Source organism: Gymnodraco acuticeps, unplaced genomic scaffold, assembly GCF_902827175.1.
Source record: "Gymnodraco acuticeps unplaced genomic scaffold, fGymAcu1.1, whole genome shotgun sequence".
NCBI classification, from domain to species: Eukaryota; Metazoa; Chordata; class Actinopteri; order Perciformes; family Bathydraconidae; genus Gymnodraco; species Gymnodraco acuticeps.
Window position 1 is genome coordinate 319877 of NW_022990258.1, and position 25645 is coordinate 345521.

At 40.1% G+C, this 25645-nt stretch overlaps 2 protein-coding genes across 5 annotated transcripts; both read right to left on the reverse strand.

The window, feature by feature from the left end:
- Positions 1-778: 778 nt before the first annotated feature.
- Positions 779-2907, reverse strand: LOC117549081 (olfactory receptor 146-like). The gene has a single exon (XM_034220674.1). It carries the CDS (start codon positions 2735-2737, stop codon positions 1793-1795), a length of 945 nt encoding a protein of 314 aa, XP_034076565.1. The 5' UTR covers positions 2738-2907; the 3' UTR covers positions 779-1792.
- Positions 2908-13596: 10689 nt separating this feature from the next.
- LOC117549091 (olfactory receptor 146-like) lies at positions 13597-24847 on the reverse strand. Of its 4 annotated transcripts, XM_034220692.1 has the most exons (5): positions 24635-24847; positions 23706-23850; positions 22168-22344; positions 21496-21834; positions 20082-21372 (listed from the first exon to the last, which is right to left on the reverse strand). In XM_034220692.1, exons 3-5 carry the CDS (start codon positions 22271-22273, stop codon positions 21170-21172), a joined length of 648 nt encoding a protein of 215 aa, XP_034076583.1. In that variant the 5' UTR covers positions 22274-22344; positions 23706-23850; positions 24635-24847; the 3' UTR covers positions 20082-21169. The 4 variants fall into 4 exon arrangements, with proteins under 4 accessions (XP_034076582.1, XP_034076583.1, XP_034076579.1 ...); XM_034220688.1 differs by having other exon boundaries at positions 22168-23850; XM_034220691.1 differs by lacking the exons at positions 20082-21372; positions 21496-21834; positions 22168-22344 and adding an exon at positions 13597-15503.
- Positions 24848-25645: the final 798 nt, after the last annotated feature.

Here is a 25645-nt window from a genome sequence, read left to right on the forward strand (position 1 = left end):
GAAAAGAGAACTTCAAAACACCAAATGAGGTGGTTAGACTGCACATGTAGGCATGTAAAGGCACCAACTAGCAGTGACCTGGGACACTTTCTTTGGAAGCCTTTTTCTCAAAATCACCATTCAGTGATGTTCAGTGATGTTCAATATGATGTCTCTTGCTGAATGTTTGGAGCACAAAGACAATGTTGTGATGTCTTAAGAATGCTAAGAACCTTTACACAACTTTCCAACAGTATATGAAACTCAAAATGTGTTTTGTAGTGAATGCGACTGAAAATGTTCACTATGAGTCAGAAATGGTGAAAAACATTTTGTTTACCATTGTTTTGGGAAATTTGATTGAATAAATTACATTTTCTGTAAGGCAACCTCACTTTTCATTGCTCAACTATAACATATACTCTTACCAGCTTGTCAAAACAATGCTATTTACTGCTTTTTATAAAGAAATACAATTAATATTATACAGAATTGAGTTCAGCCTTTTGGCCCGGCCCTCCACAATATCTTTTGTTTCTCATGTGGCCCCATGGAAAAAAGAATTGCCCACCCCTGCTCTAGGACCTAACATTCACACACCGCTGGCCATCGGGAGCAACTCAGGGTTAAGTATCTTGCCCAAGGATACATCGACATGTTGAGTTATGGGCTGGGATCGAACCCACAACCTTCTGGTTGAAAGACGACCGCACTCCCTCGCAGCCACAGTCTCCGCTGTTGGGGACTTACCTCAGTGGCAGCTCGCACTCTCTTGGTTGTACAAAAGTATAGAACAATCTCCTTTGCACACGGTGTATTTATTCAAAGTTAAGTATTTCATGTTGCATGAGAAACAAACAACATAACACTTCCCACAATATTAAAGATGTGACACTATATATTGGAACAATTTATGTTTTTTTTTACTTTTACGTTTTGTGATTTAAAATGTGTTGTTCATAAATCATGGCTGATAACAATCACATTCTGATCACATAAACTATCCCATACAAGTGTATTATTACACACATTAAAACGCTTATACTATATTAAGAATCTATAAATATAACATAGATGGAGAAACAGATTATTGAGCATTAACAAGTATTATCTATCCGTCTACATTATGTTTATCAATGCATTAGCAATCATTTATTAACAATTTAACGAGGTAATATAAGCTTCAGCTGTAACTTCATAATAGCCATCCAAATCATCTTTATAGGCAGTTCAACATGATTTGGATGACCATCATTAAGTTTCAAATGATGGCGATAATTTGTTGTTAAACAGTTAGTTGCTAAAGCATCCGTAAACAATATTCAGACAGAGTCAATACTTTGGTGAATGGGCGAATCTCCACCCAGATTTAAAGTCACCCTCACATAAACTGAACCCCATTAATGTAACCCTCACACACCATGTGTTTACAGCACATTCATTGTTTAATAAGTGAGACTTCTATAGACAAATCATTTGGTAAAAATAAACAACTATTTGATAAAGTACATAAACGTTATAGTGATCCCAACAAAAAACCTGTAAAGACATTTACATCATCCATCCATCCATCCATCTTCTCCCGCTTATCCGTGGTCAGGTCGCATTTACATCATTAAGATAATAAATAAGGGTAACTTCATTATTAGCTTCATTGCATTACATTGTGGGGTCAAAGACATGTTGCTATTTAAAAGGTCAGGAATCTATTCACAACGTTGTACTTATTTGACCTTGCATTTAACATGCATACAGCAAACACATACAAGCATATTCCATCTCATATGTATATTCTTGGTTATTTGTATCAACATTACAATGAAGGTAAAACCTTTTTACGCTGAAACATATGTGATACGAATGTTCGTATCTCTTTCGACTGAACTCCATAAATAATAGGGTTCAGGCTGCCGGGGATGATATGGTATAAAATGGCAGCTAGTTTTCTGTAGTCTGAGTACTGAGGGAAGCGATGCAGGAGGATAACAAGCATTCCACTCAGTATCATAATTAGATATACAGAAAGATGAGTGCTGCAGGTCTTCAGGGCTTTACTGTTCAAAGACTTGCTTTTATTCATCAGACAGACCACAGTGATCTTACTGTAGGTGATAACCATGCTGACGATTGAAGATGTGAACAGAACTACAGTGAACGTGAGGCCATAGACATTATTAATGAACACACTCTCACAGGACAGTTTGAACAGTGCAGCATTATCACAGTAAGGATTTGTGATCATAGTCCTGCATCGGTTCAGGCGTATGGTCAGACCGAGCAGAATCCCGACCGTAACCAAGGCTACTCCCCAGGCAGAAACTGTCAGCTTGATCACCATCTTGTTTGTCATTATGGCCGAATAGCGCAGAGGATTACAGATAGCCACATATCTATCAACAGCCATTATAATGAGTATAGTGTGAGCGGTGGTACCAAACATATGTGTAGTAAAAGCTTGCACCACACATTCTGGATAACTGATAAGGCGTTCAGAGGGAGGCCGCAGGGTATCTGAAAGCAAACGAGGAACCATGATAGAGTTTCCAAGAATGTCATTCAGAGGCAGGTTGCAGAAAAGGAGATACATGGGCTGGTGAAGGTTCTTATCAATTAAAACTAGGATTATAATACCAACATTAGCGAACATAATAAAAAGGTATGAACAAAACAAAAACAAAAATACAGGGTAAAGGGACATTTCCGTGACCTTTAAGCCCTCCAGTTGGATGTAAAAGCTGTTGTAAGTGTAGTTTTCCATCAACCTGAATCAAAAAACACAAATGGGAGGATGCTGATTAGTCCCAAAAGTCATTTTAACACAAGGTATGCATTTCTGCAAATGTAAACCAAGGATACATTGGAAATATTTCAGTGATTTGATCATCAAAATCAGGTCAGTAATACCTTACATGTCTCTTTCCGTGCCTGTTGTAGACTGCTTCTCACCAGCCAGTCTTCTGACAGAAATGTGTCTCAATTTTAAAAGAGATGTACAGTACTGTCCTCCTGGGTGACGTAACATCAACTCATCAAACTGGTAGCGATAGCAACCCCTGCCTAACTAATGGGTTTGACAGGGCTTGTTGTTGAGTTATTATTAGAGATTTTATTAGAGCATTATAATAGAATACCTGGCATTTTTCCACCTTGATTTGATTAATTTCATTGTTAAAAATGGTTTCATTGATATTAATGGTCACCCTTCGAGGTCAATGCCTAATCTTAACCTTGTGAGGTCAGTGCCCAATCTTAACGGTACGAGGTCAATGACTCACCTTCACAATTCAAGGTCAGTGTCCAACCTCAACCCTATGAAGCCATAAAACACGATGTCGCTGTAACTCCAATGGACATGGTCCATGCCTCAACAGCTCTACGCCAAATCCGAGATCTCACCATATGCAGTTTCCATGGCAACGCATCCATCGCCAAAAAACACGATATTGTCGTAAGTCATAGGAACATTGACCAAATGGCACCAGGCTTCAGAGGATGGTTAACACTCCGGCCCTCAACATTGTTGCCATGACAACACATAGTAATGTGTTGTCATGGAAACAATGTTGAGGGCCTGGTGCCATTTGGTCAATGTTCCTATGACTTACGACAACATCGTGTTTTATTAGGAGTTACAGCGTTATCTTGTTTCATGGTGAGTACACCATGAAACAAGATAACGCTGTAACTCCTATACAAATTGTCAAACGGTGCTCAAACTTCCCATCTGTGCTAACAGTCCAGCCGTGAAGACATCTACTTTTCAGTTTTGAGATTTCACAAATGCCATTGCCATGGAAACACAATGCTCACCATGAAACGCGGTTTCTTATAACTTCAGTGTAAATGCTTCAAACGGCCGGAAACGTCTCATGTTATATAATGATGCAGCCCTCAAGACATTTAAGAGTATTATGGGGTGTAATCGTATGACATGTGGACAACAGCGGACCTGCGCGGATCATCGAAGACCCATTCATTGCTGCTCGCAGCTTTCATTTAACTTAATTCTGTCCGTTTCCATTATTCCGGTTTATTTTTTTCATCCAACTTCAGAAAGTTGCTTTTGTCTCCTGTCTCTATTGGAGTGATAGGTAAGTCAGAGGATTGTAGGGTCAGTTCATGATGATTTTCGGCCACTGGTTATGAAATTGCTAAGGTCCTCATACAATATAGAGCAGTGGTTCTCAAAGTGGGGGGCGCGCGAGAGACCAGGAGGAAAAATGGTTATTTAAATTAAAAAAATTTAAAAAATCATATTTTGAAAAATTATTGATTCGAAAATAATATGATACAGTACTATTACGTCTGGGTCTCTGTGTTTCATTAAAGCTCGACGCTGTGTGTGTGCGGAACGAGCCATTGTGTGTGCGCGAGAGAGAGAGAAAGAGAGAGCGCACCGGTACTGGAGATCGTTGTTGTTAGCTTCTGGTGCTAGCGAGCTATGCTAACGGATATAAGGAGTTTTTTCAACAACAAAGTGGAGGAGAGTCCTCTCCTGTCAGACTGAGAGGCTCAGTGAGCTAAAGGACTCTCAGTGTTATCTCAGTGGGTCTCAAACGTTTTGGTCACCATTAATGTAAACTATTATTTCCGAGGCACACGTTTATATGATCATTTTAGTTATACAAAAATAAGAAAATAAATAAAAAACAGCTATGAAATAATATATGACAGTAAAACAAGAATAAAGTTTAAAAGGGAGTGATTTGTAAAATATCCATAAAGAAATAGTAAATCTGTTTACAGTTCTGTGTTGAGAGATGTATCCATAGATCTCTCATGTTGCTCTCAAAGTGCACCAGATTGATGCTTTTAACTTCAATATTTAAAAATAAATCTTCCCGGGGGAACTTGCCCCCGGACCCCCCTATGTGAGGTCCACACACCACCTATAAAAATAGCACTTTACCCCTGCTTACACCTATCTATATGCTGTGAGCTGATTATCGAGCCTTCATTGTAACAGTCGCTGGTACATTGTGTATATGCGTGGGGAGTGTTGCAGTAGAACATTCCACTGTAGCGCCCGGTACATTAATTGTCACGATATGCATGTTATGTCACGTTTTTAGTTTTGTAGGTCCAGGTTTGGGTTTATTTTGCTGTTCGGTTCTCCCTGTCTCCCTTGTGTATTGTCTGGTCCCTCTCTCTGTGTTTTTCCTATTGTCGTTAGTTTCCCTGGTGTGTCTAGTTGTCTGATTGTGTTCACCTGTGGCCCTTGTGTTTCTCCTCCCCTGCCCGGCTGTTTCTCGTCTTGTGATTACCCCTCCCTGTATTTAGTCTTGTCTCTTCCTGTGTTCAGTGTTGGTGCATTGTTTGTCTTTCCCTTCATGTCACGCTCCATGTTTGTCCTTGAAGTTTTGGTCCTGGATTATTTACTCATGCTCCCGTTTTTTGGTAATGCTAACTTTGTCTCGTTTTCTTTTGTCATTGGCTTTTTTTGTAAATTAAAGCTCACTTTTTGTTAATACTGCTTTTGGGTCCTACCTTTTCCACGCACCCTGACATTAATGATAAACCCTAAATGTTTGAGCACCCTCTATGAAACGTCAAGCTACCCCACAGCACCCCCAAAATAAATCTCTGGCACCGCCACTGAGCCTGACTATTTGTGTTGGGAGGGCCCGACTTTTTTTTTCTCTCCAAAGACAGAAAAAGTTTGAGAACCACTGATATAGAGAGAGAAACTTGATCTGAATTAAAGGTTAATAAAATATGTAAATATGCCAAATATGTAAATATGCCATATGTCAAATGATTACTGCCTTAGTTGCGTCCGGGCCCCCTTGGCCTCCCTGCTCAGCAGTGGCGGTCGGCCCATAGGGGCGCTAGGGGCGCCGCCCCACCTCTTCCCACATACAAAATAAAAAATATATATATATTTAAAGGTCACATGTCATGGCCATTTCTACTGATCATAATTCCATTGTTGAGGTCTACTAGAATATATTTATATTGTTCAATGTTCCAAAATCACATTGGTTTCGCATACAGCATCTCTGTATAGTATGTGTATTCAGCAGTATTCACTCTCTCCACTAAACGGCTCGTTGCAGCTATTGCCCCCCCCCCCCTCCCTGTGAGCCCAGTGTGCTCCGATTGGTCGGGACCAGTCGGGACGTTGTGAATCGCGCTGAGCTCCGTGGAGGTGTGATTTCCTTGTTTAGCGATACACAGCGAAACACAGCCAAACTCATCCTGAGCACACACAAAGTCACAGCCGAAGTAAAAACAATAAGTGTGGCTTGATATTGAGTAAGAAAAAGGTTGATAAACGGTGTGAGAATGGGTCTGCAGAGAGAATTTCGCCACGATCCCAACTGTCTGTTATCAGCCAGGGAGGAGAGATCAGCAGAGCTGCCTGCACTGAGTGTGTGAGGAAGTCCGTGGATTGGTCAATTTGGACCAATCAGCGGGGGCTTAACGTAACGGCTCCGCGGACGTAACGTAACGGCTCCATGGATTGGTCCATTTCGTTCCGGGGACGACATGACATTATGATGTACCCGGAAGAATCAAATGGACAGTGACGTATCTCCAACGAGGCGTTTTGGGGAGATATTTTCTGTGTTAGAGTTTTACTCGCTACATGGTGTACTTTGAGGGTTTTGACTCTGCACACCGTTTACAGGCATACAAACCTTCATAACACACAAGGGGACGGGTACTAACCGGAAAAGCATGACATGTCACCTTTAAAAAAAATATTTTTTTATTTTATTTTTCTTTTTAATAAACAAGGTAAATATTATATAATTGGGATCAGTAAAATGTATAATCTACAATCAAATCTCGTTTAAAATTGTGTTACGACGATGTCTAAAAGGTACTGATAAGTCACATGTTTCCTGCCTGGCCTTGCCCATGTGTCATTACCTTTATATATACAGTCTATGGTCATTACCCTCTCTCGTCTGGGCGGTAAGAAAGGAGCCCTCAACCAGTGCAGCAGCAGCCATAGCAGCTGACTGTTGCTATCTGTAAACTATGATGCCGAAACATAATTTCAGCCAATCAGCGTCGTCAAATCTGATTATCACCGGGCGCCAATGTAGTTTGGACACTAGTGACTCGTATCCGGTGGGGTGACGCAGTACGGCAGTAGTTGATGAGGATGGCTTCATGTGCAGGTGGAGTCCCCGCCCAATTCCGTTCAAGAGCTAATCTCCAATCCTTTCGAAAGGAGAAGTTTGGGAGATAAACTGTTGCTTAAAGACCTTGGACCGGACCAACCCGATTTGTATATATCGCAGCAAGCTCGGGAAAAAGACAAAACGTATCAACGAGGCTTCTCACGTAGCTGGTACACCAGAAAGGCATGGCTAGCTGGATGCAAACAGGTAAATGCTGTCTTTTGTTTCCCATGCTTGCTCTTCAAACAGCCGGGGACAGATACGATCTGTTCAGAAACTAGACAAAAGTTAAACAAGTACAAACCACAGACTGCCTGTGTCATGGAGAATACAGTCGCTGGTTTATTTATGTCTGTATAGGCCGTTGTTGTGAGTGTGGACGGTCGGAGCATATATAACGTTAGCTTAGCCAAGCTCCATTTAGAAAACACGCATTTTAAAAGGATTTTCCGCCTGCCGTCTGTCTGCAGACTTGTCAAAGCGTTAATTCATGGTTTTTACTAACCGGTATCAGTATGTTGTTACTTCGGCATCATTTAGAAACGTGTATTACAATTAAATCACGGTAAAATATGTTCATCTTGTTGTAGTTGTAGCTCCCTTGCCAGCGATTCTCTCTCTAGTTTAGCATACTCAGCCCGACTCAGCCTGGTTGTTCCTGGCCCTAGAACCACGATTTTATGGGGCCAGAAAAACTGTGAATTAGGACCCGCTAGCCGGTACTACGCCAAGTGGAAACGCAACCAAAAACGGGTCCCGCACGGCTCGGCACGCTTAAAGCGAGCTCCGCGCTGCACTGGAAACGCGCCATTACATCACCAGAAGTCCTAATTTAAGGGGTAATTTCTCCCAAAAAAAATGTTTTACTCACTATATCAACAGCCCCACCAAAAATATTTTCCACCAGCCGCCACTGCTGCTCAGTGATGTAATGTAGACATGACCTTACTGTTGTACCACGTGTGTTTGCTGTTGTTACAGTGATGTGTTAATTAGCACCATAATCAGCAGGAACTCTGCAGGGAAACTTCAGCTAACCCCAACCTCCCACCACACCAGCTGAAGTCGATCAACAAGCTCTCTGTTGAGGAACATTTCTCTACGCTCAGACTCAACAACTAACGTGAAACCACCAGGCGACTCATACCCCCATTGGGTTTAAGGCATTCAAACAACAGCAACTTTCGAAAGATTATGCAATTAAGAGATTTCTTACAACTTTGTGCAATCTTAAATTAAATGATTCCAGAGTGACACAATAGTTTAAATTATATTTCTCCTACTCGTAACATTTCGTTTATTGTGAATAGTTCTCAAACCCGGCATTTGGAAATGTTTAGGGAAAAAGGTTGTACAAACTGTGACTCAAATTAGGAATATGTACAGAAAAAGGAAAATCAGATTTGAATTCAACTTGTATGCTTGTTCTCCAACTGTGTCTGTAAAACGTTCGTGTTTTTGTACCATATTGAATAACTGTATTGGGCATTTGAGCCACAGGGTGTCGAGGCAATGCTGCATCTGTCCTTTCATTGGATCCAGAACCACGTGGCCCCCAAACACTTCCTGGGTAATTGCAAGTTAGTTTATTTTGGTTTGTTTGTTTGTACGAGCACGGTTGCGGTAGAGGTCTGCACTCTTGTAGTCGTTCTCCTAGTTTTAGTTAGTTTTGAGTTCATATTTTTGCCAGTTTTGCACCTAGGAGTGCAATCATCGTGCGCGTTATTGGATCATTGTCACAAGACGACTTTAGCGCTCAAAAATGTCAGCTCATGCTAAAAAAAGAAAGGTAGATGCCGAATGTAGGGTTTTCAACAAAAATTGGACTGCTAAGCATTTATTTACTGAAGTCGGAGGTAAAGCCGTGTGTTTAGTTTGCGGGGAGCAGATCGCCGTGTTCAAGGACTACAATTTGAGTCGGCATTACGAGACGAAACACGCGGAGAAATACAAAAACTTGACTGATACTGAAAGGGCGCGCACATCGAACGCTTTGCTAGCTAAGCTGCAAAAGCAGCAAGGCTTTTTTACCAAGCTTCACACATCCAAGGATGCAGCAACCAAGACCAGCTTTGTGATATCCCACAAAATAGCTAAACACAGTAAGCCATTCTCAGAGGGGGAGTTTGTCAAAGAGTGCTTAGTGGACTCTGCAGCACTAATATGCCCTGAAAAAAAAGAAGCCTTTGAGCAAGTCCCGCTGTCCAGGCGAACCGTGACGAGAAGGATCGAGGACATTGCAGGGAATCTGGAGCTTGTTGAGATCATAGTATGAAGTGAATACTTAAAAACGAAAGTTAATTATAAATCATATTCTTGTATAAACCCATAATGAGAATGCTTCTTGACGGTTTTTGAATATGTATGTATGCTTACAATTTTTTCTGTTGCTATTTGATAACTTTGCGTTTTGAAAAGAGGGTGTTGTGAGTTTTCATAGTATGTTTAATACTTAAAACGAAAGTTAGTTATAATCAAATATAATCAATTATATTTTTGTATAACCCATAATGAAAAATACTTCATATTTTAGGTTTTTCTATAGTTACAGTATAAACAAAACAAAGTGATTTGTTTAGGTTGAGTGTGTAAGGTCTATGATTTATGGGTGTCTCTGAAGAGAGTAGGCCGTTTTCTCCCTCTCCTCTGGCAGCAGTTCACAGGGAGGGGGGCTCCAAGCTTAAGGAGAAACACATCAGAGGCCTAAAGGGGTCATGTCCTTTTTACACTAACATGGGAAGGTGTGTCTTATGCCATAAAGCTATGGAACATGTCGGGTCATGTTTAGCCCTGTACAGTAGAAGCCATGCCCAGTTTTTCACAAATTTGGGTGTAGAGGAGGAGTTGTTTTTTTTTGGGTTTCGATCCGGTTTTTTGAGCATAAAGAGACAGGTTTTTTGAGAGAGCGCGAGAGAGAGGGGGGGAAACCCCTGGTAGACTCTCTCCCGGTAGGCTGTGTCCTTCAGAGCTGGGTTAATAGCTCTCGGTAATGTTCTCTCAAACTTGGTGAATATCTCTGATATTTGTTGGTTGAAAGGCTGAGTGAATTTGGTTTGAATGCTGAGTGAATTTCTTTGAATGCTGAGTGAATTTCTTGGTTGGAATGCTGAGTGGAATGACTTGATGGGAGACATGGTTGTGAGATGTGGTTGTGATTAGGAACCGCCACCGTGAGGATCTTCCTCCGAAATACCTGCGGGAGATAGGTGTGTGTTTTTGAATGTTAGTACCCGCCGTCTGTGTCGGAAAAAAGGTATGAAACGGATGTGAATTGATTTGGTGAATGAAAAGTTGAATGCGCTTTTTATTGTCACCGGTCTTTTTATGAGGAAATACCTCTAAATGCTATCGGGAGAATTTTAAAATGTCACAACTGAATTGGGCAGTTGAAATTAAAACATTTTGGTAATAAATGTAAGACTGTGAATTAAAGTTTCATTTGAACATGATCACAGCACCATGTTTTTTTTTTAGTATGATTATAATCAGGGCTGCACATAACTGGTGCGCAGGTGCGCATGCGCACCTCCGCCAAAAAAAGAGCACCGGGTCATTTGAAACAAAGCGCATTTGCGTACCAACATTGAGAAGGAGAGAGAGAAGAGAAAAGAGAAAATAGAGGAGAGATGAGAGAGAGAGAGAGAGAAGAGAGAGAAAGATATTTGCGAGTTGCATATGAACCATGATATGAACTCAGGGCCGGCCCGTAGCACTGGCTAGATGTTCGCCTAGGGCGCCAGATCTGGGGAGGTCAAAACATTTTGACCGTTGGGGCTCATCCTAATTTTCGGCCTTGATGTAACAATATTCACAATTAAGTAAATGTAACACCCTTTTCACCCCGGTTCCACCTTTCATTTGCCCTGTACGATGGGCGCTGTAAGTGATGAAAATGGGGGATGTTGGCTTATCTGGCGCCCGCAGCTCACAGACAAAATGCGAGGTAGAGAGGGAGGGTGGTACCAGCGCTGTTGTTATTATAATCTGGTGCCGTGCTAGCTGCTCTAACGGAGATAAGAAGATGTTTCTACAATAATGTGGAGGGAGAGTCCTCTCCAGTCAGACTGAGAGGCTGATAAGTGAACTACAGCTCAGTGAGGTAAAGGACTCGTAGTCTAAATTCAAACGGTTTGGTCACAATTTATGTAAGGCACTCCTTTGTAATTATTGGGATAAACAGGTTTTAAATCATTCCAATGTATACTATAGGACAGTAACCAAAAATATCCTTTAAAACTGGAGATTAAAAAAAAATGCATAAATAAATAAATGTTAAGATAAGATAAAATAAGATATGAATGAACAACACAAATAAAATAAGTTACATTCATTTGTTATTGGCTATGGTAGGCTATTGGTTATGTTCACATACTTATTTGATTACATCCACTTGTCTAAGATGACAACAGAGACTTTCGACCCAAAACTAGCTGTTGACTTGTGGATGCAAGCAGCTAATCACAGACTCAACCAGAGATAAAGAAGTAGGCCTACATCATCAGCTACCATGTCTGACAGTCAGGAGGGTAGTGATGACAGCTTGTAGGATTACTGGTTGTGCTAATGTTGTCTTGTGTTCACCTCCGCATGTGTGTTCTGTGTTCACCTCTGCATGTGTGTTCAGTGCCGTGTTCAGGCAAATAAAGTCAAGACCCCTCAAAAGTTACGGTTTATTTCATTTTAAGGATGAGCACCAAGCAACATCTCCAGGTGCTCCTTTGAGAACCAGGGCAAAAAAGTTATGTGCACCCCTGATTATAATGTTGTAAAGAGAGAAGGTAAAAACCCTGTATTAGTTTGGACCTATTTTTCTTCAAATAAACTGAATCCCACCTGTTGGATTGGGATAATTTAAAAGACACCTGTGCCCTCCTCTCCTGCTTCAAAGGTAAGATTGCACCCTGCCACACACACTTAGGTAGGAGCACACTCCATTTACTGATATCAAAATCCTTCGGGATTCCTTAAACAGATTAAAAGAGAGTTGTCTGAATTGAAACAGCAGTTAATTGAACCTGGTTCTTCGGGGGGTTAGGAAGAGGTGAGATCTTGCTGACGTTGGTGGATCTGAGCCAAGCAGCAAACTTACATAGACTCAATAACTTCGGTCAGGTCAATTAGTAGGTCAGCGTAATTTACCGGAATAAATTATCAGGACCTCTCCGACTCTAAACACTGGTGAAGGCTTTCATGAGAAAGATGCAGTTTCTTTCAAGCCAACTGGAGAGCAACACTCTCACTCACATGCAGACCCTGAAAGAAGTCACACCATCAGCTGATCACCTCCGCAGGTACTCATCCATGTAGGAGCATTGCATGGTGAGTTTAAGGTGATTTGAAGATCTCCTCTCCCTTTAACTGCAGTGTGGATAATGCACCCAGTGATGTTCAGCTGGAACTCATCGACCTGCAGTCTGATGCAGTACTGGTAGAGCGCTTTAAGTCAGGATCTCTGCTGGATTTCTACTCTTCTCTCGAGGAGGAGAACTTTCCAAACATGAGGAGACATGCTCAGAAGATGTTGGTTCTCTTTGGCTCTACCTACATATGTGAACAAACATGTTCAAAGATGAAGTTTATGAAATCCAGGTATAGATCCTCTCTCACTGATGATCATCTGTCAGCTGTGCTTTGCATCTCCACCTCAGACATTCAACCTGACTTTGACGCACTCGTTAAAGCCCAGCAGAGACTAGATTTCTCTCACTGAACAAGAAAAGAGAACTTCAAAACACCAAATGAGGTGGTTAGACTGCACATGTAGGCATGTAAAGGCACCAACTAGCAGTGACCTGGAACACTTTCTTTGGAAGCCTTTTTCTCAAAATCACCATTCAGTGATGTTCAGTGATGTTCAATATGATGTCTCTTGCTGAATGTTTGGAGCACAAAGACAATGTTGTGATGTCTTAAGAATGCTAAGAACCTTTACACAACTTTCCAACAGTATATGAAACTCAAAATGTGTTTTGTAGTGAATGCGACTGAAAATGTTCACTATGAGTCAGAAATGGTGAAAAACATTTTGTTTACCATTGTTTTGGGAAATTTGATTGAATAAATTACATTTCCTGTAAGGCAACCTCACTTTTTCATTGCTCAACTATAACATATACTCTTACCAGCTTGTCAAAACAATGCTATTTACTGCTTTTTATAAAGAAATACAATTAATATTATACAGAATTGAGTTCAGACTTATGGCCACAATATCTTTTGTTTCTCATGTGGCCCCATGGAAAAAATAATTGCCCACCCCTGCTCTAGGACCTAACATTCACACACCGCTGGCCATCGGGAGCAACTCAGGGTTAAGTATCTTGCCCAAGGATACATCGACATGTTGAGTTATGGGCTGGGATCGAACCCACAACCTTCTGGTTGAAAGACGACCGCAATCCCTCGCAGCCACAGTCTCCGCTGTTGGGGACTTACCTCAGTGGCAGCTCGCACTCTCTTGGTTGTACAAAAGTATAGAACAATCTCCTTTGCACACGGTGTATTTATTCAAAGTTAAGTATTTCATGTTGCATGAGAAACAAACAACATAACACTTCCCACAATATTAAAGATGTGACACTATATATTGGAACAATTTATGTTTTTTTTTACTTTTACGTTTTGTGATTTAAAATGTGTTGTTCCTAAATCATGGCTGATAACAATCACATTATGATCACATAAACTATCCCATACAAGTGTATTATTACACACATTAAAACGCTTATACTATATTAAGAATCTATAAATATAACATAGATGGAGAAACAGATTATTGAGCATTAACAAGTATTATCTATCCGTCTACATTATGTTTATCAATGCATTAGCAATCATTTATTAACAATTTAACGAGGTAATATAAGCTTCAGCTGTAACTTCATAATAGCCATCCAAATCATCTTTATAGGCAGTTCAACATGATTTGGATGACCATCATTAAGTTTCAAATGATGGCGATAATTTGTTGTTAAACAGTTAGTTGCTAAAGCATCCGTAAACAATATTCAGACAGAGTCAATACTTTGGTGAATGGGCGAATCTCCACCCAGATTTAAAGTCACCCTCACATAAACTGAACCCCATTAATTTAACCCTCACACACCATGTGTTTACAGCACATTCATTGTTTAATAAGTGAGACTTCTATAGACAAATCATTTGGTAAAAATAAACAACTATTTGATAAAGTACATAAACGTTATAGTGATCCCAACAAAAAACCTGTAAAGACATTTACATCATTAAGATAATAAATAAGGGTAACTTCATTATTAGCTTCATTGCATTACATTGTGGGGTCAAAGACATGTTGCTATTTAAAAGGTCAGGAATCTATTCACAACGTTGTACTTATTTGACCTTGCATTTAACATGCATAAAGCAAACACATACAAGCATATTCCATCTCATATGTATATTCTTGGTTATTTGTATCAACATTACAATGAAGGTAAAACCTTTTTACGCTGAAACATATGTGATACGAATGTTCGTATCTCTTTCGACTGAACTCCATAAATAATAGGGTTCAGGCTGCCGGGGATGATATGGAATAAAATGGCAGCTAGTTTTCTGTAGTCTGAGTACTGAGGGAAGCGATGCAGGAGGATAACAAGCATTCCACTCAGTAACATAATTAGATATACAAAGAGATGAGTGCTGCAGGTCTTCAGGGCTTTACTGTTCAAAGACTTGCTTTTATTCATCAGACAGACCACAGTGATCTTACTGTAGGTGATAACCATGCTGCCGATTGAAGATGTGAACAGAACTACAGTGAACGTGAGGCCATAGACATTATTAATGAACACACTCTCACAGGACAGTTTGAACAGTGCAGCATTATCACAGTAAGGATTTGTGATCATAGTCCTGCATCGGTTCAGGCGTATGGTCAGACCGAGCAGAATCCCGACCGTAACCAAGGCTACTCCCCAGGCAGAAACTGTCAGCTTGATCACCATCTTGTTTGTCATTATGGCCGAATAGCGCAGAGGATTACAGATAGCCACATATCTATCAACAGCCATTATAATGAGTATAGTGTGAGCGGTGGTACCAAACATATGTGTAGTAAAAGCTTGCACCACACATTCTGGATAACTGATAAGGCGTTCAGAGGGAGGCCGCAGGGTATCTGAAAGCAAACGAGGAACCATGATAGAGTTTCCAAGAATGTCATTCAGAGGCAGGTTGCAGAAAAGGAGATACATGGGCTGGTGAAGGTTCTTATCAATTAAAACTAGGATTATAATACCAACATTAGCGAACATAATAAAAAGGTATGAACAAAACAAAAACAAAAATACAGGGTAAAGGGACATTTCCGTGACCTTTAAGCCCTCCAGTTGGATGTAAAAGCTGTTGTAAGTGTAGTTTTCCATCAACCTGAATCAAAAAACACAAATGGGAGGATGCTGATTAGTCCCAAAAGTCATTTTAACACAAGGTATGCATTTCTGCAAATGTAAACCAAGGATACATTGGAAATATTTCAGTGATTTGATCATCAAAATCAGGTCAGTAATACCTTACATGTCTCTTTCCGTGCCTGTTGTAGACTGCTTCTCACCAGCCAGTCTTCTGTCTCAATTTTAAAAGAGATGTACAGTACTGTCCTCCTGGGTGACGTAACATCAACTCATCAAACTGGTAGCGATAGCAACCCCTGCCTAACTAATGGGTTTGACAGGGCTTGTTGTTGAGTTATTATTAGAGATTTTATTAGAGCATTATAATAGAATACCTGGCATTTTTCCGCCTTGATTTGATTAATTTCATTGTTAAAAATGGTTTCATTGATATTAATGGTCACCCTTCGAGGTCAATGCCTAATCTTAACCTTGTGAGGTCAGTGCCCAATCTTAACGGTACGAGGTCAATGACTCACCTTCACAATTCAAGGTCAGTGTCCAACCTCAACCCTATGAAGCCATAAAACACGATGTCGCTGTAACTCCAATGGACATGGTCCATGCCTCAACAGCTCTACGCCAAATACGAGATCTCACCATATGCAGTTTCCGTGGCAACGCATCCATCGCCAAAAAACACGATGTTGTCGTAAGTCATAGGAACATTGACCAAATGGCACCAGGCTTCAGAGGATGGTTAACACTCCGGCCCTCAACATTGTTGCCATGACAACACATAGTAATGTGTTGTCATGGCAACAATGTTGAGGGCCTGGTGCCATTTGGTCAATGTTCCTATGACTTACGACAACATCGTGTTTTATTAGGAGTTACAGCGTTATCTTGTTTCATGGTGAGTACACCATGAAACAAGATAACGCTGTAACTCCTATACAAATTGTCAAAAGGTGCTCAAACTTCACATCTGTGCTAACAGTCCAGCCGTGAAGACATCTACGTTTCAGTTTTGAGATTTCACACATGCTGTTGCCATGGAAACACAATGCTCACCATGAAACGCGGTTTCTTATAACTTCAGTGTAAATGCTTCAAACGGCCGGAAACGTCTCATGTTATATAATGATGCAGCCCTCAAGACATTTAAGAGTATTATGGGGTGTAATCGTATGACATGCGGACAACAGCGGACCTGCGCGGATCATCGAAGACCCATTCATTGCTGCTCGCAGCTTTCATTTAACTTAATTCTGTCCGTTTCCATTATTCCGTTTTTTTTTTTTCATCGAACTTCAGAAAGTTGCTTTTGTCTCCTGTCTCTATTGGAGTGATAGGTAAGTCAGAGGATTGTAGGGTCAGTTCATGATGATTTTTGGCCACTGGTTATGAAATTGCTAAGGTCCTCATACAATATAGAGAGAGAAACTTGGTCTGAATTAAAGGGATAGTGGAAATCCGCGAATTTTGGGTTTAACTTATGTATTTTTATTAAAAAGAAGCATAATAAACCATTTTTTTTAATTTCATGCGCCTAGTTTCATTTTATTTTCAATTTTACTGTGCCCTCTCAATGAAACGAAATACTTCGGGAATCGTCGGGAATCTTCGGGTGATGACGAGAGCATAGGAAGACGGGCACAAACAATGGCGGACATTCAATAGCATTTGCATGTGAATAGCCGACCTTTATTATGGTGAATAGATGTGTTTTGTATGGCTGTAGTGCGACAGAAAAATTATACGTGACACAACGACATTGGATTAACCTTGAGATGCGTTTTTATTCCGTTGAACACAACTTTTGATCACAAATCAAAAAAGGTAAGACGTAATTATTGTAATATTTTTGGAACCGGATGTTGTTTACTTTCTCTTTTCTGGCTGATAGCTCCAGGAATTCGAGGTCTTACAGTGATGACATTACATGTGTGGAATCTGTGGAGTCTCAGCTTTAAATCGTATATCTTGTTTGTGCAGTTAAGATAGTAATAAGGGCATTTCTACCGTGTGTTGTGTGTAAAAAAGCGTTAGCATTAGTTAGCATTGTTTCGCTCAATGCTAATTCAAAGGCTTGGTATTACTCTTGTGTTTTTTCTAGCTAACAATTGTTCTTATTGTCAGTTAGCGGAGTTTCTTACCTTTAAAAGGGTATGAAACATTAATAGTTTCATAAATGTTAAGAAGCCCTGAGACATGTGAGAGAAAAAAAACTGTGGGAGGGGTCCACTGGGGGGACCTTCGGCCTTAACTGGTTAACAATGATTAATATTTGTAAAGGCTACAGGTGATCTTAAGATGCGTGAGCTATGCTTAGGGACCTACCAGTCAAGATTATTTGTGCGTAGGGGTGCATCATCTGGCGCCTGGTCCTGGTCATCCTCGCCATTGCCCATGCCGTGAACCATCACCTCGGGCTCGGGCTCGAACAAATAAGGACGTAATGGTTCATCGTCTGGCTCAATATTGTCACCATCGTCGCTTACTGAACCGGATTCAGATTCAGTTCCTAAAACGACATTTTCGTAGGAAAGCCGAGAGGATGTTTCTGACTCGCTATCATCACTGGATACCTCGTACAATCCTTCTTCTTTGTCTGGTATATTTGCCCTTCCACGTTCATTCTGCATAGACGCCATGGTTTGTTATCGTATCGTCTTCCTAAGTTTTCGTCACTTCCGGTTTGGCTGAGTCGAACATTTCGTTTCTAAAAAACTTCGGGGAAGCTGCAATAAAGTGCTTCTAACATGCGTAAGGCAATTATTATATTTTTTTAATCAGGTGTGATTGTTTTGGTACGTAATTATGCTTGTATATAAGTTAAAACGAAACTATTTGAGGTTCCATTTCCACTATCCCTTTAAAGGTTAATAAAATATGTAAATATGCCAAAGATGTAAATATGCCATATGTCAAATGATTGCTGCCTTAGTTGCGTCCGGGCCCCCTTGGCCTCCCTGCTCAGTGATGTAATGTAGACATGACCTTACTGTTTTACCACGTGTGTTTGCTGTTGTTACAGTGATGTGTTAATTAGCACCATAATCAGCAGGAACTCTGCAGGGAAACTTCATCTAACCCCAACCTCCCACCACACCAGCTGAAGTCGATCAACAAGCTCTCTGTTGAGGAACATTTCTCTACGCTCAGACTCAACAACTAACGAGAAACCACCAGGCGACTCATACCCCCATTGGGTTTAAGGCATTCAAACAACAGCAATATTCGAAAGATTATGCAATTAAGAGATTTCTTACAACTTTGTGCAATCTTAAATTAAATGATTCCAGAGTGACAAAATAGTTTAAATTATATTTCTCCTACTCGTAACATTTTGTTTATTGTGAATAGTTCTCAAACCCGGCATTTGGAAATGTTTAGGGAAAAAGGTTGTACAAACTGTGACTCAAATTAGGAATATGTACAGAAAAAGGAAAATCAGATTTTAATTCAACTTGTACATGCTTGTTCTCCAACTTTGTCCGTAAAACGTTCGTGTTTTTGTACCATATTGAATACCATTATTGGGCATTTGAGCCACAGGGTGTCGACGCAATGCTGTATCTGTCCTTTCATTGGATCCAGAACCACGTGGCCCCCAAACCCTTCCTGGGTGATTGCAAGTTAGTTTATTTTTGTTTGTTTGTACGAGCACGGTTGCGGTAGAGGTCTGCACTCTTGTAGTCGTTCTCCTAGTTTTAGTTAGTTTTGAGTTCATATTTTTGCCAGTTTTGCACCTAGGAGTGACCCCCAAGAAGTGCAATCATCTTGGACAATGAGCTTAAATAATCACAAAAGGGTTGAATACTCTTATATCTAATATAGAAAAAGTCACAATAATTTGAGTTCACAACAGAGAAGCTTGACCTTTGACAAGTTCTCTGAAAGATGAATTCTCTGATTGGGCCCACTGGCAATTATATAGCATTTTTTACGCTGTCTGTTGATTTGTTTTAACAATGATACGTTCTTCGAAAAGCTAAAATGTATAAACAGTTGATATTATTTCAGCTGTAGTAAAGTTCTCTAAATGTTTTCATTGCTGTATCTGACAGTGTAATGTTAGGTCCCCCCCGGCCTGTGCATGTGTTTGTTGCACACATTATTATTAATGGGCTGTAATGATTGTCCTGGAGGCCTCAGAGCTCCCTGGTGTCTCAGTGACCGGCAAGTTAATAGAAATAAAAGCTGCAGTGAGGCGTTCAGGGGCCGACAGACAGGGATCCACTCGGTCTCTGGAGAAACTGAAGCCTTCAGACCGGCCTTCTGTACTCAAGATGTCTTGCACTAGTTATGGTATTTGGGGTAGTGGTATACATGTTACACACATTACTTATTGGTATTTCTTACAGAAAACACTGATCTGTATAACTTAAATGACTAATATCAAAAAAGGCCGACCAATATTCACACACACACACGCTGGAGGAGGAAGTGAAGTGATAACTATTAGTAAACCATAATGATGGATGTTATTATCAGCAGCTGCCAATAGATCCCCTAAATCTTGTTTGAAGCACAAGCGCACGCACGAGCGCATTATTGTGGGAACAATCAAACGGACCCTCCCAGGCACTGCGTGTTAGCGAAGTACAACTGGGATTTCGAAGAGGAAGATATGCTTGGTCAATTCTTAATAAAAAAGAAAAACCAACAAATTGAGCACTTGAGTTTTCATTAGCAGCGCCTAGCTACAGCTGCGGAGCTTCGGTCAATACCACTAACAGTCTATTTCCTTAAAATGGTACATATCGCTGAATCTAGGGGTGGGCGATATTGAAAAATATGTTATCACGATATTTTCAAGCAGTATCACGATAGACGATATATATCACGATATTTTTTCATGTCGGTTATTATGGTTATTTTTCAAGTTACTTAACAGTACAAGCACCTACAAGGTAACAGAAACTAAAACAAAAAGGAGTAACAGACCAAAAAAGCATTTCAAGCTGGTTTTATTTCTGAAATGAACAAGTGAGCAGTGAACATCAATAAACATGAACATCAATAAACATATTATTATTATATAACAAATATAAGCCAACAGAATCAAACAAGACAATAAATAAAGTGCAAAACTGTCTGAATCCTGACTAGACAGCTTTAGAGCATGTCTTCACATTGTATAGTTTTCTTTTTTTTTAAAACTTGTTTTACTTTTCTTTTCTTGTTGACAGAACACAATCACAGATTTGTTGCCAGGAAAATCAGTTTGTCAACTTTCTCTGGCTTGAGAGTTGCCCTTTGGCATGTGACAATATTGCCACCAGTGCTGAACACTCTCTCTGAGGGAGCACTAGTTGCCGGAATGCAGAGATACTTTCTAGCTAACCCTTGGAAAGTTTCCATCATGGTTTTGCCACCATTCCAGAGGATCCATTTCACTGTCTGCATTTGGTACGGACAGGTAGGACTTCAATTCTGCATCTATTGCTTCTTTTAGGGATGGAGAAGCAGCAGATGTGCCAGCTGAAGTTACAGAGGTCTTCAAAAAGCTGGCCAGTGTTTTCTTAGCTTTCTTTTTGTGGGGGCCCTGGTTTGCTTCTGCCTCAAGGCTCTGTGATGTGGAGGTAGATGAAGATGCTGCGGGACACTGCGCTTGTAAAGTGACAGTCAGCAAGGACTCAAGCTCAGACACAGCTCTGGCTTGTATCTTCTCTAAGTTGTCACTGTCAATGTACTTTATTTTGAACCTTGGATCAACAAGTGAAGCCATATCCAGCAGTTCTCAGTTTTGGGATCCTTGTATTTGTCAGTGAGGTAGTTGAGAATGGTCATCTTCATTTCTCCTGAGAGGTCAGTGTCGTCATCATCCGCTTTTAAGAGGTGTTCTTTGAACAGGTGAAGCACTGGCTTTACATAAGACACACTCACATAGTCCTCACCTAAAAAGAAAAGAAAAAAAGAGGACAAATAGTAATTATGTTTGTATATTGAGTTGTATTGATTGTATTGCCACTTTTCTAATTAAAAAATATATAAATAATAAAACATTTAAATAAACTCACCTGAGAGTGCATCTGTGAAGTCCCGTAGTGGACCCAGGGCCTTCACTACAGACTCCATCACATCCTTTTCGTTGTATCCAGGGACCAAACACCTTGTCTTCTTGTCTGCCTTAAGGATCTCAGAAATGGCCTTTTCCTGTTCCAACACTCTCTCAATCATAGCGAGTTTGGAGCCCCATCGAGTTGGTGAGTCGGTGATGAGTTTGTGCGGAGGTAGCTTCATCTCTGTTTGAAGCCTAGCCAACTCCCTCTTTTTCTTCCAGCTGAAGGAGAATGCACTGACCATTTTCTTCAAGATGGACACTGTGCGATCAACACGAGGGTCTTTGGCACTTTTTTCTAAGAAATAGAAGATGAAGATTTATTAATCTGGTTTAACCTCCTCTGCCAACTATTTTGCATAACAATGCAAAGTTTGGCCTAGCTTGTAGAATGCAATATTTATTATCACTACTAAATATATATATTTTTTTTACAAAGGACTTAATTGGTTAATCACACAATACATTTTGATTCACATTTTCATTAAACTATTTATATTTTTAATTCTACTATTTTTTTTCTTGTTTTGGAGATATGGATTTTTATATATTTTATTGAAATGCATCACACACGAAATGAAGAAACGTATCATTTGTAGTCATATATTAATATAATACTTGTTTCACTCACCGATGGCCAGGTGAAGTCTGTGACCAAAGCACTGCAGGCGAGTCCAGGCGTTAAGATCCAAAGCTTTAACCATGTTGGCTCCACTGTCTGTGGTCATGCAGATCATGTTCTCCTCTTTCAGTCCCCAGCCTTGAAGTAAGTCCCTTAGGCCATGTGCGATTAGTTCCCCTGTATGGTCTACCGGGAAGTATATCGTTTGGAGACATGCACTTTGCAGCTTCCACTTGTGAATGAAATGAATGGTCAGACTCATATACGGTTCTGACGTGCGGCTAGACCATAAATCACTGGTTGTAGCAAAAAACTGGACATTTTGAATTTCCTGTTGTACCTTCTCTCGGCATTCAGTGTACATTTGTGGAATGGCCTTTGTAGAAAAATATTTTCGACTGGGCACCTGGTACCGTGGGTCAACTGTTTTCATCAGCCTCACGAAACCTTTGTTTTCCACGCTCTGTATTGGTTGCATATCTTTGGCCACATAAAACGCCACCGCGTCAGTTATGTCTTTCCACCGTTTGCTAGTCTTTTCATAAGGAGCCCCTTTATGAAATGCCTGACCTATGGTGGTTTGTTTTGGTGCAGTCGCTGCGGTAGATTGTGCATTCACACGCGGGGGACCTTGCACTCTTACAGTCTCTGCATGCTCTTTCTGGTGCTTGCGTTTGAGGTGGTCTCGTAAGCCCGACGTGTTGCCATCTGTCGCTTTGAAATGTCCTTGTTTGCACATTTTGCAGATGACATTTGTTTGCTCCGTGTCTGTTGTCTTATAGCCAAAATACTTCCATACCACAGACGTAGAGTTCTTTTTGGGGACTAAATCTAATTGTTCTACATCAGAATCTGACTCTCCGTCCATTATTGCTGTGTGTCTGTCAACAGTGTATTTTCCCGCTGCAAAGAAAGGGGGCGGGGACTTTGGGAGCGTGTCAAACAACTCGGACTGAACGAAAGCAGAGGTGCGCTGACATTGTGAAATCGATCGGGCTTGATATATGGTGAAATTAAAATCAGTAGGTGAGGCTGGGGGAGCGGGAGGGTAAGAGGCTCTCCGTCCGCTGTCATAGCCCCCTGCGCCGCACACGGAGAGCCTCTTCCCCTCCCGCTATTTTTCTTTTTCTTTTTTTTTTTATCACTATAGGACGATATCTCTGAAAAAGCATATCGTGGAGACCTAATATCGTCACGACGATATATATCGTCATATCGCCCACCCCTAGCTGAATCTATATTTTCATCTTCAGGTGATTGAATCTAAATAATGTTCCTGTACAATAAGATTCGAGCATTTTGTAATCCAGTGAGGAAATTCAAGACCAGTAAATATTGATTGATTAAACAACACTAAATAAAATGTTAGTGTTTTCTTCAAACTCAGACTCTCTGCTGCGGCTGTACCTCAAAGACAAAACAATTGTCTGATGATCTTTGTTGAACAAGGTCTGATTGTCCTGTACATGTACAATGTGGGGTATTTTTTAAATACTTTACTAAACCACATTCAATATTATGTTAGACACAAGTTAGTTATTACTCACATATCAAAGTCTTTCCATCTGCAAGATGGAAGAATAGCTGGGTGCTGCCTGGAGAGACTGATGAGGGACACAGGCTGCCATCAGCAGCTTTCCACACAAAGCCATCACATCTTCTCTTCCATAGTCCTCACTGTCCACTGGTGCTCTGTCAAAAGAGTGAACATCACAGCCGTCATGTTAACCCTTTGTTACACAACATACAACCAACATGTGTCAAAAGTGACCCAAATTAGTTTTAATTGTAAATATCTTTGCAATAAATTACTTCAACCATTCAGGATTCCAGGTATTCCTCAATTAGCCTGTTTTGGATCAACACCAATTCTAATTTTTATTTTTCCCTTACTTACTTTTTGAATAAAAATCATGTTTGTATCACTACACTTCTAAGGCACAACATGGGTCAAACATTACCTGTATTCTTTTGCCATGTTATTTCATGCATGGCTGAGTGTTTCTTTACTATACATTTTCAAAAATAATTAATTTTAGCAGTGATTTGGACCAAGCATGTATGATGTAGTAATACAACACGTATTTTAGTTCACACAGTGTGACATTAGCTAGTCATGTTAGCGTGTAATATATAGAGCAGAGCTAACTAGCAAGTTAGCGGTTAGCTGTTTATGCTATGCTAGCTGTTGGCTACTGAACATTAACAAACTAGATTCCGCTGTAAGAAAGCTGTGAAACTTTACATTAAACTTGGCGACAACACTGTGACACCCCACTGCATGTTTAGGTGTAATTCTCCCGTGTTGCAGACGAGAGGGTGGGGGGGGCAGCACTGCAATAAGCTGTAAGCTAACGTTAGCAGCCGCATGTTAAGCCGGGTTTCCCGGGCGCAACATCTTGCAAGAAACAGCATCTCAGGGATTCTTAACATTTAACAACCTATTAATGATGCATACCAACTTAACGGGACTCACCAGATCTCAAGTCTTCTGTTATTTGTTGACGTCCCGATGCTCATATTTAACGTGTAGATGTAAAACGATCCCGATATGAATCCATAAACTCCTGTAGCAGACACACAGACAGCTGTAGCTCCAGCAGGAGGAGACCCGCTCAAACTGACGTGGATGTTTCAAATGTGAACGACAGGCACGGACAGTTCTCATTGGCAGGTTTCTTCGATTACGTTTATATTAACCAATCAGGAGTGTTGTGGACTCATTCCAAACATCCCTGACTTTTCTGCCGTGTTCTGGCTGAATTCTATTTCAAGTGCCGTAGCTCTGGCAGTGGGCCAGAATCGGAAAACCATACATTATACTGTAAAACTAAGGTTTATTACTGTAAATTGACCAATGGAAAAAAAACACAGCAACATAAATAAAACAAGGATAACTGTGACTTGTTGAGTAAATAACAGTGTGTGTTTTAAACCTTGGTCCTCCCTGCAGAGATTTCTCCACTTTCTATGATTTTAATTTGTTTTAATGATATTGTCAACTGTCGATGTTTACAATATAGTAAGTTAGGAATATCATGAAAACATATTTATTTACTTTTGTTTCAACATTGGATATTTAGTGTTTGTGGTGGATTCAATCGAATATTGAGAAAACTATTTATGTAAAAATGTTTTACTTACATTTTACGTTTTTTTTATTTGACGCTTTTTTTTTTTACAGTTTTATGTTTACCTTAAAATTACAAAGAAAATCTTAAAGTCTTATAATAGTAATACACTTTTATATTACAAGTTACATATTTAATTACAGATAACACTTTTTATTTTACGTACATCTGCATGTATTTTCTGAAAGTGCAAACATACTGTAAATATTATATAGTACATTTACTGTAAAACAAAGGAAATAAACGTTATTTGTTATTTATTGTCAAAATACTTAAAATAATGTTTTGGGTTGTTAATTTATAGTTAATATCTGTCATTTTACAGGATTTTGCAAGTTATTTAAAAAAACATGATA

Coding starts and splice junctions, on each gene's coding strand:
- LOC117549081 (XM_034220674.1), bottom strand. CDS start 2,737: ATGGAAAACTACACTTACAACAGCTTTTACATCCAACTGGAGGGCTTA.
- LOC117549091 (XM_034220688.1), bottom strand. CDS start 23,026: ATGGACGGAGAGTCAGATTCTGATGTAGAACAATTAGATTTAGTCCCC. Junction 21,835..22,167: donor CAGACTTCACCTGGCCATCG/GTGAGTGAAACA, acceptor TCTATTTCTTAG/AAAAAAGTGCCAAAGACCCT. Junction 21,373..21,495: donor CTTCACAGATGCACTCTCAG/GTGAGTTTATTT, acceptor TTTTCTTTTTAG/GTGAGGACTATGTGAGTGTG.